The sequence below is a fragment of the Bos indicus genome, chromosome 8, assembly GCF_029378745.1.
Source record: "Bos indicus isolate NIAB-ARS_2022 breed Sahiwal x Tharparkar chromosome 8, NIAB-ARS_B.indTharparkar_mat_pri_1.0, whole genome shotgun sequence".
Classification (NCBI taxonomy): domain Eukaryota; kingdom Metazoa; phylum Chordata; class Mammalia; order Artiodactyla; family Bovidae; genus Bos; species Bos indicus.
In genome coordinates this window covers 51915268-51929754 of record NC_091767.1, presented here as the reverse complement: position 1 = coordinate 51929754, position 14487 = coordinate 51915268, and the positions used below count along the sequence as shown (strand labels likewise).

The 14487-nt window shown below is 40.8% G+C and overlaps 1 protein-coding gene across 5 annotated transcripts in view; it reads right to left on the bottom strand.

Annotated features, from left to right (window-relative positions):
- PCSK5 (proprotein convertase subtilisin/kexin type 5) overlaps window positions 1-14487 on the bottom strand; it is a 519845-nt gene that overhangs the window by 415111 nt on the left and 90247 nt on the right. For all 5 annotated transcript variants that reach the window (XM_070794669.1, XM_070794670.1, XM_019966083.2 and 2 more), the window contains exon 3: window positions 8991-9104. In XM_070794669.1, coding sequence (XP_070650770.1) covers window positions 8991-9104 — 114 coding nt within the window. The remainder of the gene's footprint in view (window positions 1-8990; window positions 9105-14487) is intronic.

Here is a 14487-nt window from a genome sequence, read left to right as displayed (position 1 = left end):
TTTTTTTTTTAATACTTCACTATGGGCTTCTTCAAAATCAGTATTAGTTCTTAACAGTTAGACAAGAAATACTGTACAATGCTATAACATGTTTCTAAGGAAATAAAATATTTACATGACTAAAGGAATAAAAGAGCTATTTGGCTAAACTTATAGCTTCCTCCAAGTTTCACTTCCAAGTTGCCTTCTTGGGACTCGTTGTCAATAGCCTGAGTACAAATTTCATGTATAAATGCTTTAGGATGATTTCAGAAAATATAAAATCTACTATAAATTGAATAATCTCTCCCATAAAGAGAACCATCCTGCCAACAAAGGAGAATTCCCATCTCCTCCTGTATTTCAAATGTGGCATCTGCCATAACTGTGTAAGGGATCAACAGATACTATAAAGACATGGCCCACAAGGGACTTCAACGGTATAGATAACATTCTATTCTTCAGATTGGGGGTGGGTGGACAGGCATTTATGGTTCTCTTTCAAATTTCTGTATGTCTTAAGTATTTTGTAACAAAAAATATTTAACTCCCTGAATTTGCTCAATTGGCATTCTCAGATCCTTGAAGGGGCATCTTACTTAGCCATGCTCTTTCTAGAGCCAAAGTGAATTTTCTTCAGGGGATCAAAATGGCCCATTATACCAGCTTTGTATGTTAAAAACATGTCTATTACACCAAGTTCACGCAGACTTGGTCAGATTTTCACAATCTTTCCCATCAGATATCCTTTGTCTGTGGAACATCTTGAAAGACTGTTTTAGGCAAGGGCACTTCTCAATCAGTGCCAGTAAAGTGAAAATATCTTTTTAATTAAAGCTGTCGGCTTCCCAGATAGAAAATTTTGTCAGTAAGAAAAATGTATAAGATCAAGAGAAACAAGCTAAATTGACCAAGGGCACTTTAAAGTGTCTCTAAGTTTTTTGAAAGCTCTTCTTCCTCCAACTGATAATGGGGAGGTGGAGGCCAGCTGTGTTCACATAAACCCCGTGGTGAAAATATGTTAGAGCAAGGATATCTCTAAGTGGTCCTGTGAGTCAAATAAAATCAGCATCAATTGCGAACTTGTTCAGTTCAGTCGCTCAGCCGTGTCCAACTCTTTGCGACCCCATGGACTGCAGCACGCCAGGCTTCCCTGTCCATCACCAACTTCTGAAGCCTACTCAAACTCGTGTCCATTGAGTTGGTAAAGCCATCCAACCATCTTGTACTCTATTGTCCCCTTCTCTTCCTGCCTTCAATCTTTCCCAGCATCAGGGTCCTTTCTAATGAGTCAGTTCTTCACATCAGGTGGCCAAAGTATTAGAGTTTCAGCTTCAGCATCAGTCCTTCCAATGAACATTCATGGCTGATTTCCTTTAGGATGGACTGGTTGGATCTCCTTGCAGTCCAAAAGACTCTCAAGAGTCTTCTCCAACACCACAGTTCAAAAGCATCAATTCTTTGGCACTCAGCTTTCTTTATAGTCCGACTCTCACATCCATACATGACTACTGGAAAAACCATAGCCTTGACTAGACAGACCATTGTTGGTAAAGTAATGTCTCTGCTTTTGAATATGCTGTCTAGATTGGTCATAGCATTTCTTTCAAGGAGCAAGAATCTTTTAATTTCATGGCTGTAGTCACCATCTGCAGTGATTTTGGAGCCCAAGAAAACAAAGTCTCTCATTGTTTCCACTGTTTCCCCATCTATTTGCCATAAAGTGATGAGACTGGATGTCATGATCTTAGTTTTCTGGATATTGAGTTTTAAGCCAACTTTTTCACTTTCTTTTACTTTCATCAAGAGGCTCTTTAGTTTTTCTTTGCTTTCTGTCATAAGGGTGGTATCATCTGCACATCTGAGGTTATTGATATTTCTCCCAGCAGTCTTAATTCCAGCTTGTGCTTCCTCCAGCCCGGTGTTTCTCATGATGTACTCTGCATATAAATTAAATAAACAGGGTGACAATATACAGCCTTGATGTACTCCTTTCCCGATTTGGAACAAGTCTGTTGTTCCATGTCCAGTTCTAACTGTTGCTTCTTGACCTGCATACAGATTTCTCAGGAGGCAGGTCAGGTGGTCTGCTTTCCCATCTCTTTCAGAATATTCCACAGTTTATTGTGATCCACACAGTCAAAGGCTTTGGCATAGTCAATAAAGCAGAGTTCAATGTTTTTCTGGAACTCTCTTGCTTTTTCTATGATCCAGCAGATGTTGGCAATTTGATCTCTGGTTCCTCTGCCTTTTCTAAATCCAGCTTGAACATCTGGAAGTTCACAGTTCATGTACTGTTGAAGTCTGGCTTGGAGAGTTTTGAGTGTTACTTGGCTAGTGTGTGAGATGAGTACAATTGTGCGGTAGTTTAAACATTCCTTGGCATTGCCTTTCTTTAGGAGTGGAATGAAAACTGACCTTTTCCAGTCCTGTGGCCACTGATGAGTTTTCCAGATTTACTGGCATATTGAGTGCAGCCCTTTCACAGCATCATCTTTTAGGATTTCAGTTAAGTTCAGTTGCTCAGTCGTGTTCGTGTCCAACTCTTTGGAACCCCATGACCGCAGCACACCAGGCCTCCTTATCCATCACCAACTGCCGGAGTTTACCCATGACCCATGGGTCGGTGATGCCATCCAACCATCTTGTACTCTGTTGTCCCCTTCTCCTCGTGCCCTCAATCTTTCCCAGCATCAGGGTCTTTTCAAATGAGTCAGCTCTTCGCACTAGGTGGCCAAAGTATTGGAGTTTCAGCTTTAACATCAGTCCTTCCAATGAACACCCAAGACTGATTTCCTTTAGGATGTACTGGTTGGATCTTCTTGCAGTCCAAGGGACTCTCGAGAGTCTTCCCCAACACCACAGTTCAAAAGCATCAATTTTTCGGTGCTCAGCTTTCTTTATAGTCCAACTCTCACATCCATGCATTACTACTGGAAAAACGATAGCCTTGACTAGACAGACCTTTGTTGAAAATGTAATGTCTCTGCTTTATAGCTCAACTAAAATTCCATCACCTGCACTAGCTTGTCAGAAATGCAAATTCCCAAATTTCCACTGGGGGGCATGAGAGAGGTGGGCAGTAATCCTTTCAGGTGATTTGTGATGCCATTCATATGAAGTCCCGTGACACAACAGTTGGAAGTCTAGCCTCTGGAGTCAGAGTGACTGGGTTCGAATAACAGGATCTGCCCACTGGTAAACAGTGCGACTCTGGACAAGTTACTTGTCTCTTCTGTAATTTCTTCAGTGTAAAATGAAGACAATGCATGTGTGTGTGCTAACTCACTTCAGTTATGTCTGACTCTATGCAACCCTGTGGACTGTAGCCCTCCAGGCTCCTCTGTCCACGGGATTCTCCCAGCCAAGAATACTGGAGTGGGTTTTCATGCCCTCCTCCAGGGGATCTTCTTAACCCAGGGATCAAACCCACATCTCTTGCATTACCTGCACTGGCAGGCAGGTTCTCCACCTCTTGCGCCACCTGGGAAGCCCTAAAATGAGATAGTAATAGGTCCCAACTCACTGGAATACTGGCAATAATATAATACACATGAAAGTTTGGCAAAATGTTTGACACAGCCAATTATTTTCTCAACTATGAAGATGATCACTGATATTCAGTTTACTCGTCTATTTATTTCATTAGCATTCATTGAGCATTTATCCCAGATGTGGGCAGTGAATAAATAACTCAGGATTCCTGGCTGCCTATTAGACTTACCAGGGGATTCTTATGAAATCTTGCTGCCTGAGCCCTCCTCTATACCAAAAATAAAAATCTCTTATAGGGGGACCCAAGCTTGGGCATCCATTACTACTCAGGACATTTTAACAGAAGAAGCAAATCTATGAGCAAAAATTAGAACCCAAAGCCCATGGAGCTGGGTGTATGCACATGATCCCAGAGACACTTTCAGGGCAGAACTGTTGGTCCAGCAAACTCATTGGCACTTATATATTCCTCTTCTGCCTTACTGATCTTCGAAGGAAGTACAGATCATGTTTTCCTAAATCCTCGGGACTTGCCACCATGCTCACAAACAGGAGATGCTGGAGTCTGTCAATACAATGAGAAGCGAGTTCTGTTTCTAGGACTGGACCCTGCAAGCTCCTGGAAGCCCAAGCACAGCGTTCCAGGTCAGAGGAGTAATTAGCCAGCCATCGTCTCCATAACAAACTCTTGTAAATGCACCTTTCCTTGAATATACTGCCCAGGCCTCAAGGCTGGACATAATGGTTTCACATACCAGTTTCCAAGGGGAGGAGCGACAGGGGTAAAGCTTTTAAATTAATTAAAAGAGACACTCAGGCACACTTCATGCCATTCTTTAATCTCTGTTCTCCTGTGATAAATATAGACTGACAGGATCAGGCCTAGGCTAACGAGCTGAAGGCAGGACCCTATGGAGGTTCGCCAAGTAACCCTCAAAAAACACTGCAGCAGGGCCCAGGGCTCAGAAAAAGGAAGGAGGAAATCAGCACTGTGTCTCAACAGTGTCAATGACATGTCACTGAGCCCTCTGAAGGATGTCCACTGCACATATAATCATACTCTTCTTCAACTGTAGCAATGAAAACAGATAAAAGGAAGATAGCATGTATTGTAATTCAAAAGAAGAACAATTATAATTTACTTTAAAGAGTCTTCTACTGCCAGGCACTGTGCTAAAGCTTTCCCACGTAGTATTTCATTTAATTATGGTAACCAGCTTCTTAACCATTCTCGCCTCCTAGTACACACACCCTTGTATAGTCCCCTCATACACTGAATTAGAGTTCAAACATGTGGTCAACAGAAAATTACAGAAGTAACTTCTGAGATTAGATCATAAAAAGACATCACCACCTCTGACACAATCTCTTAAATCATTTGCCCTGGGGGAGGACAGAGCCATGTCAAGGGGCCACTCAAGCAGCTCTCTAGTGAGGCCCAGGTGGAGAAGAACCAGCCATGTGACCTCGTCAGTGGATCCTCCAACTCCAGTCACAATTCTGAGTCTTCCAACTGAAGCCCTAGACATCACTGAACAGAGAAGTCATCAGCACTGGGCCCTCTCTGCATGCCTGACCCACAGAACTCAGGAGATCTCTGTCTTAAAAACTAAGTTCTGTGATTTGTTACATAGCAGTCACTAACTCAACTTAAGAGGTAGGTACTCTTATTTTCTGCCTCTTGAGAAATTCGTATGCAGGTCAGGAAGCAACAGTTAGAACTGGACATGGAACAACAGACTGGTTCCAAATAGGAAAAGGAGTACGTCAAGGCTGTATATTGTCACCCTGCTTATTTAACTTATATGCAGAGTACATCATGAGAAACGCTGGACTGGAAGAAACACAAACTGGAATCAAGATTGCCGGGAGAAATATCAATAACCTCAGATATGCAGATGACACCACCCTTATGGCAGAAAGTGAAGAGGAACTAAAAAGCCTCTTGATGAAAGTGAAAGTGGAGAGTGAAAAAGTGGGCTTTTAAGCTCAACATTCAGAAAATGAAGATCATGGCATCCGATCCCATCACTTCATGGGAAATAGATGGGGTAACAGTGGAAACAGTGTCAGACTTTATTTTTCTGGGCTCCAAAATCACTGCAGATGGTGACTGCAGCCATGAAATTAAAAGACGCTTACTCCTTGGAAGGAAAGTTATGACCAACCTAGATAGCATATTCAAAAGCAGAGACATTACTTTGCCAACAAAGGTCCGTCTAGTCAAGGCTATGATTTTTCTAGTGGTCATGTATGGATGGGAGAGTTGGACTGTGGAATAGGCTGAGCGCCAAAGAATTGATGCTTTTGAACTGTGGTGTTGGAGAAGACTCTTGAGAGTCCCTTGGACTACAAGGAGATCCAACCAGTCCATTCTAAAGGAGATCAGCCCTGGGATTTCCTTGGAAGGAATGATGCTAAAGCTGAAACTCCAGTACTTTGGCCACCTCATGCGAAGAGTTGACTCACTGGAAAAGACTCTGATGCTGGGAGGGACTGGGGGCAAGAGGAGAAGGGGACGACAGAGGATGAGATGGCTGGATGGCATAACTGACTCGATGGACGTGAGTCTCAGTGAACTCTGGGAGTTGGTGATGGACAGGGAGGCCTGGTGTGCTGCGATTCATGGGCTCACAGAGTCGGACACGACTGAGCGACTGATCTGATCTGATTCTTATTTTCTAGTTGACAAGAGTTTAAGTGATTCAATCACGGCCATATAAGCAAAGTAATGGGGAACTGAATCCATGTTTGCAGACTTGAAGTTCTGACTCCAATTCTGTCACTACTACTGACATAAACATAGGTATGTAACGAATTTCCCATTGCTTTCATTAAGGAAAAAGTATGCCTTTAATAGGAAGCTTTGAAGTGCTTTGGCTGCTCCCAAGACACTTTGCTCATCCTACATGGCACCCATGTTTCTTCCTTGAACTTCAGTCATTTGTCCATGGACAGATTAGAAGTTTCTGGAGGGCTGTAGTGTCTCGCTTACAGTTGTTTGTGGATAGTAGAAGGGTGGGGATATGATGCCATGTTCATCCTGTGGACTCCCGTCAACCTACCTGGCTTGGCATCTCTGTTTCATCACTTTCAGGTTGGGTGATCTTAGGCAAATGATGTAAATTTTATAAGCCTTGGATTCCTAACTCTTATAACACAGGGCCAATATTAAACACACATCTCTATTTAAACTACATTAGAAAAATATTAGAATAAAGTATAAGCACCTTATACTTTAGCACGTGCTAAGTGCTCAATGAACGTGATCTATTTGAATTATTACCATCAAGTATGTGTTGAAAAACATCCAATATTTTAAAGAGGCAAACAAAAGCTCTTCCCTCTTAACCTTTCCTCACATCAAAAAGAGAATTTCCGAAGAAATGGCAGAGGTTCTCAGGTGTAAGGAGATCTTCCCCTATACACACTGAAATCTTTGGAGTCACCTTGCCATGGCTCCTGCAACAGCCCAACCTGCCCTGCTCGAGTGATGAGAGGGTCAGGGAGAGCTGCTGTCCACCTGCACTGTTGAGTGGGACATGTGCAGATAGCAATGTGTTTCTTTCTTGCAAAAAAGAAATGCAAGTCAAAGAGGGTCTCACTGCCCCTGGGCCTTAAGAAGAGAGGTGTTACGGGCATGTTGCTTCCATTCTACTTCTTAATCCTATTACATCCTTATCATCTTGTCAGCATAGACAAATGCTCCTGAGCTCCTGCTAACACTCCCTCTAATGCCTTCCCTTGTGGTTCATTCTTTCTTGGTCTTGGGGCTAATAAGCTGGCAAGCGTCTCACTGTCCCCTCATTGTTGTTTAGTCACTAAGTCATGTCTGACTATTTGTGACCCCGCGGATTGTAGCATGCCAGGCCCCCCTGTCCTCCACTATCTCCCAGAGTTTGCTCAAACTCGTCTATTAAGTCGGTAATGGTATCCAACCATCTCATCTTCTGCCGCCCCCTTCTCCTTTTGCCTTCAATCTTTCCCAGCATCAGGGTCCCCTCAGGTGATTTCTACTCAAATGATGCTTTGAGTCTCATCTCCCTTTGAACTTAGCTTCATGGCTCCTTTATTTCCCCTTATGCATGAAAGAGTTTTCTGTGTAAAACTCTGGTTGGGGTCCAGAATCTTTCCACAACCTTCCACTTCTGGGTAAGACTAAGAGGAGGGAAACTGGGAGAAATGCCAGCCACATTCACCCATCTCCAAATGAACACAGATTCTTAGTGTTGCTAGGTGCTAGGCTACATTCTCAGATGGGAGGATGTAAGTGACCCCCACACACAAAGTAACAGAGGATATTTAAAACTACAATAAAAACTATAAAACAAAGCGCCAAGGGGAGGATGTCACGAATGGCCGAGACAGCGGGCCCAGGAGAGCAGAGGAAGGACCGTGACAGACGAGGACATGGGAGACATGAAACAGTCAGCCTCAGGTGTGGGCTCTGAGCGATGCAGAATTCTGACCTGAGGAGGCGGGACAGGACAGAAGGCCACTCTGGGAAGGAATGAAGTGCAAGGAGGCAGAAAAGCATGAGCCACGTATTTGGAATGCAATGGATGTATAGAGAAGCAGGGTCAGGGACTGCAAAAAAACAAGGTAGACTGGGGGAAATAATTCTGGCAATAATTTACCATAAAGATTTTCAAAAAAATTTAAAAAAAGTTAAGGTCTTTTTGCAGATTATAGAGCAAATTGATAACATATAAATTTCATGATAAAGTATCATATTCTAGTCAATTTTTTAGGGATCACAAACATAAAACCCTAAGGTTAGAGAAGTACGTTTTCAAAGGAGGCAACATCAAGTGAATTTCTAGATCATTCTTCCCAACACATTAAGTTTCCCTTGCTGAAAGTTTTTGCTTGAACCACTGTGTGGGTGCTCAGTCACATACGATTCTTTGTGATACTTTGGACTGTAGTCCACTAGGTAAGTTCCTCTGTCCATGGGATTTTTCAGGCAAGAATACTGCAGTGGGCTTGAACCACTGAACTAGCTACAAGTCAAACACTTTTCAACTATTTTTTTCCTAGTCTAGTTTTTAAAAAATTGTTACCCAAAGTGAGAAGGTACATTTAGATAACTCAAGTTAGGAATCTGTTACCTACCAGCAGAGTCATTTCAATGATTTCCAAGAGCCAGTATTCATTAACCAGACTGGTTTCAGAGTAGAGTTGATGTGTACCAGAGGTGAACACAACTATTGCTAAGTCTCAGGGTGTCTGCCCTTTATGTTATTTTCCCATCTTCTGACCCAAACTTACAAAACTACTACACAGAGTAAGATCTCAAGTAGAAACACCTTCAGGATCAGAATTTCTCTCTTTCTCCTTAGAACCAGAGAGTTAACTTCAAAAAAGATCCAGAAAATAGCTCGGGCCATTAACCCACCAGTGGCGGGTCCTGAAACAGGAAAAAGTCCTTGCTCACTGTTTCTCTGTCTTCCTCATCCCAACATTGCTGAACAACACACAACAGGATGCCACAGGCCCTGGCCAGCAGAACTCACCATATACCACATGCTTGGCCACTTGGGATCATTGAAGTAAGTGGACTGGGCGCGGCTGAAGTCATAATCCCTCTTGGTCCGTTTTTTTACCACTTGCTGTTGGATCCACTCCACCTGCCAAGAAAGACATTTGGTGAATGTTCAAGTTCTATCCAATGACAGTCTGAGACAGTTCCCATCCTGTGTCAGTCACAGGTTTCATTCTGGAGACTAGAATCCTAAGTCTAGGAGCTTCAAGAGTCCCTAGAAACCCTGGTTCTATTTTTTAAGGTAGATAGGTTTTGCATTCTTTTATGAAAGATCATTCATATTTCTCAACAATGTGCCAACCCCTTAAAGCTTTTTCAGAAAGAACATTTAACTCCCAATTTATTTTAAATCGATAGTGTTAGTTTTAAAAACTGATTTATTCATCCTAAGGGCTGGCAAACTTCTTCTCTGAAGGTCCAGATAATAAATATCTTCAGCTCTGCAGGTCATACAATCTCTGCTATAACTACTCATTCTGCCATTGTAGCACCATAGACAGTAAATAAATAAATGGGTGTAACTATGTTAAAAGATGCTTACTCCTTGGAAGGCAAGTTATGACCAACCTAGACAGCATATTAAAAAGTAGAGACATTACTTTGTCAACAAAGGTCTGTCTAGTCAAGGCTATGGTATTTCCAGTGGTCATGTATGGATATGAGAGTTGGACTATAAAGAAAGCTGAGCACTGAAGAATTGATGCTTTTGAACTGTGGTGTTGGAGAAGACTCTTGAGAGTCCCTTGGACTGCAAGGAGACCCAACCAGCCCATCCTAAAGGAGATCAGTCCTGGGTGTTCATTGGTAGGACTGATTTTGAAGCTAAAACTCCAATACTTTGGCCACCTGATGCGAAGAGCTGACTCATTTGAAAAGACCCTGATGCTGGGAAAGATTGAGGGCAGGAGGAGAAGGGGACGACAGAGGATGAGATGGTTGATGGCCTCACTGACTCAATGGACATGGGTTTGGGTGGACTCTGGGAGTTGGTGATAGACAGGGAGGCCTCACGTGCTACGGTTCATGGGGTCACAAAGAGTTGGACATGACTGAGCAACTGAACTGATGTTCTAATAAAACAGTGAATAAAAACACATGGGAGGCTGGATTTGACCCATAGGCCAAATTTTGTATAAAAATTTTCAATGTTCTAGGACTACACATCAAACTATCCAGGGATCAAATGCTCTAGGATCACAAATTTTTTTTAAAATGTCTATCCACACAGAGTGGTGGGAAAAGCACTATTTGGGTAATCAGAAAATCAAAGCTCTACTAGGCCTGTTTCTGGAATAAAGTGGGAATCGTCACTCAATTTCCTGAGTCACAGGTTCTCTGCCAGCTCCAAAATTCAAAACCTCTACGTTTGAGAAACGTCTTAACATTTAGCCTCAACTTATGCTTAAACATAAGGGAACTTCTGAGTTTGATACAGATTTGTAACCTAAATGATATGGGTATGAATGGGGGTATTTTTAAAAATAGGAAATCATTATGGCAACATAAAAATAAGCATATTTCATTTTGAACAAAGCATCTCAAATGTAATATCAGCCCAGGTGGCATTCTACAATTTGTTCCTAAATTCTCTTTTGTTGATTTCTTCTTTCCATAGCTAATTTAATCATACTATTCTAAAATGCTTCCTTCCACCATTTATCTGTATTCTCCATAAAGGAATTAAAAACAGAGTGACAGAGATGTTATTGTCCACTACTGTGATTCTATACCCATACCATTCAATAATGACTTCCTTCCTATTTCAAAGATTACTGGAGGAGAAGAAATATTAAAGGAGAAATGAATACGCTCAAAATGCACGGCTATAAACAAGGTTTGTTGTTGTTTAGTCATTAAGTTGTGTCTGACTCTTTTGTGACCCCATGGACTGTAGCCCACCAGCCTCTGTCCATAGGATTTTCCAGGCAAGAACACTGGATTTGGTTGCCATTTCCTCCTCCAGGGGATCTTCCCAACCCAGGGATACTAGGGCCAAAAGCCCAACTAATAAATTTCTATGATTCTCATATTGGAAAATATTATTCAACAAAATATCGGAGGGCTTCCCTGGTGGCTCAGTGGTAAAGACTCCACCTGTTAATGCAGGAGATGCAGGAGATGTAGGTTCGATCTCTGGGTTGGGAGGATCCCCTGGAGAAGGAAATAGTAACCCACTCCATTATTCTTGCCTGAAAAACTCCATGAACAGAGAAGCCTGGCAGGCTACATTCCACTGGGTTGCAAAGGGTCAGACATGACTTAGTGACTGAATAACAATTTGGTGTGCAAGATGAATTTAAATAGTGAATTCTTAGTTATATCACTAACAAGGCAAACAGAATCACATAGCCTCCCAAATAAATATAAGATCTATTTATGATTAGGATCAACAGCTCAACATCATATAAGTACCTTCTCTGATAGGTTATTTAAGCAAAATTATGAGTACAAAGTCAATAAATGAAAATAATATTCTGGAAAATGAAAGTTTTCTGTTACTGTTTTAATTAATCTATACCAAGTGACTCTCTGGCACTGAATCATTCTACATCACTTACACACATGCACATACACACAGACACACGTGTATACACTAAATAAAAAAAGATGTGTTGTGTTAGTTGCTCAGTCGTGTATGATTCTTTGCAACCCCTTGAGCTGTAGCCCCGTAGGCTCCTCTGTCCCTAGAAGTTTTCCAGGCAAGAATACTGGAGTGGATTGCTGTTCTCTTCTCCAGGGGATCTTCCTGACCCAGGGACTGAACCCAGGTCTCCTGTATTGCAGACAGATTCTTTACAATCTGAGCCACTAGGGAAGCCCAAATAAAAGGTATTACAAATTATTTCTTTAAAGTATTGAACAACAGTTCCAAGGCAAGCTAACAGGGATTTTGTTTTTGCCTTATTTCAAGAGACTGCTATTCAGAAATCACATTGAAACTAATGTGTCATTAAAAATGTGTATAACTTTTTTAATGAAGAGACTAATTTCCAAAGTGACCATGTTTCCAAAACCACAGAACAAAATCAACTTCCTTCTTAAAGTAGAGCAGCAAGCATGGGCATTTTGTCTATTTCAAGGAAACATTTTAATCTATTTCAGACAATCTAAGAAATGAGTTTCTTTCACTCATTTATTCATTCAATATGCAGTAAGTGCCTATTCAATACCAGACACTGGGCTGGGAATACAAAGATGACTAAGAATAATCTTTGCCTCTGAAGGACTTAATTTTACCAAAGGATATTTAGCAAGTATTCTACAGTTCTTCACTTCATAAACATGTTATCTTCATAAATGACATCTGATGCAGGATCTATCACTATACTAAACAGATCATTCATGAACATTTTGACTATGCAAATAATATTTATAATTCTTATAAATGTCTGTAAGACATTTATTATAACATTTATTATAAATGTTTATAATATATAACATTTATTATTATGTATTATACTAATATAATTATTATTTATTAATTTAACAGTTATAAATTCTTATAACTGTCTATAAGATTTACCCCAACAAGATTGAACTAGTTCATATTTGAACACTTGGTAAGATCCATTTGGACAGAATGGTTTTCAAACTAACCCTATATTGGTGGTAGTCTTTCCTAAGAGAGCCTCTATAAATTCTGAACTGCCAATGTCTATTTACAAATCAGACATTAAATCTCGTGTGGACCCAATAATGAAATGACTCAAGCTCAGGACAAGTCTACAGTGGAGTAGGGGTGAATAGCTGTCTCTACAATGACACTGTATATATTTCTCCTTATGTATACACACACAGAGAAATGGATAAATAGGATAAGTATGTGAGAAAAGTAAGTGACAGTCATTTTCCTAAATGAACTATAGGTATGAAAATAGAACAAAATATCTCACCAAGCACTGTCTCTTCTGTAATTTTACCAAACAAAAACGCTTAGTTACAGGATTCAGTGGCTAGAAGGTAACACAGCAAGTTGGCCTCTACATTTGACTATAAGTCACACTGCCTGATCACAGGGCTGCAAAACTCAAGAAAAGCACAGTTGGGTTTTTTTTTTAGTGTCAAATACCATGTATTTTGCTTTGGTGCTTTATGAGTCCTGAGCCCTACATTTTTGGGAAAGCGGGAAAAGCACCTCTTGGGGCAGAAGATTTCTATGACTGGAAAGACCATATTTATATTTTTAAACCATTATCCATATGTCTGTCCTTGAGACCTTAAAAAAAAAAAAGAAACTCAGATGTAATGCGTTATACAGGTTTCACCTCTTGACAAGAAGCCCAACGCAAAGAAAAGCCACTTAGAAATTTATTTTCATAAAACTACAGCCAGCCCAGGAAAAAAGGAAAACAGTGTGCTTTCCCTCACTGGTTTAACTTCTAAATGTTCTATTTCCTATATATTATGAATCTACATTAAAGTCAGAATTAAAAAAAAAAAAACTTCAGTCCTGATCAGTGTAGCCTCCAGTAATTTCGCCACATGTGTGGTACATGGTGTTAAAGGCACTCCCTCCCTCTATGCAGAGCTTACTGCTGACGTGGTCCACATGAACAGTGGACATTTGCCACTCCAGGATCTTTGGTGAAACATGTTTGCTTTTGTTAGTTTGATATGCCACGCGAAGCACACTAATGGATGATTATGGGAAGCCTACCTACACAGTCTCAGCTGAACTCATATCTCATGATTTTGGAATTTACCAACTTTCTGATACTATATACATGAGGAAGGAAATCTGTCACCTATCAGAGAAAAGGATGTTATCTTACGAATCTGTATTATCTAAGTATGGACAGTATGTGTGTGCTCAGTCAAGTCCGACTCTGCGACCCCATGGACTGTAGCCCTCCTGGCTCCTCTGTCCATGGAATTTTCCAGGCAAGAATACTGGAGTGGGGTACCATTTCCTACTCCAGGTTCTATTCCTGACCCATGGATCACACCCATGTCTCTTGCATCTCCTGCATTGGCAGGTGGATTCTTTACCACTAGTGCCACCTGGGAAGCCCATTATATAGCTAATCACAAAATAGAAACAGAAGATCAACGGTGGTATTACAAGAAAGACAAATATGGCATGTATTATTTACATGTGGAGTCTAAATAAAAGTCAAACTGATAAAAATATAGAAAAAGTGGCTGCCAGGGGCTGGGGGTAATGGGGGAAATAGGGAGAAGCTGGTAAAAGATATAAACTTTCAGTTGTAAGATGAATAAGGTCTGAGGATCTAAGGAATAATATGGTGACCATTGCTGATAACACTATATTGTACAATAGAAATTTGTTAATAGCGAGTAGAACTTAAATGTTCTCACAAAAAAAAGATAAATATGGGCAGTGATGGATGTGTTAGTTATAAATAACTAGAAGGGAGAAATCCTTTCAATAGATCAAATATATCAAATCACAATGATGTACAATTTTATAGTTTTAAAAGTCAATTATGCCTCAACTGAAAAAATAT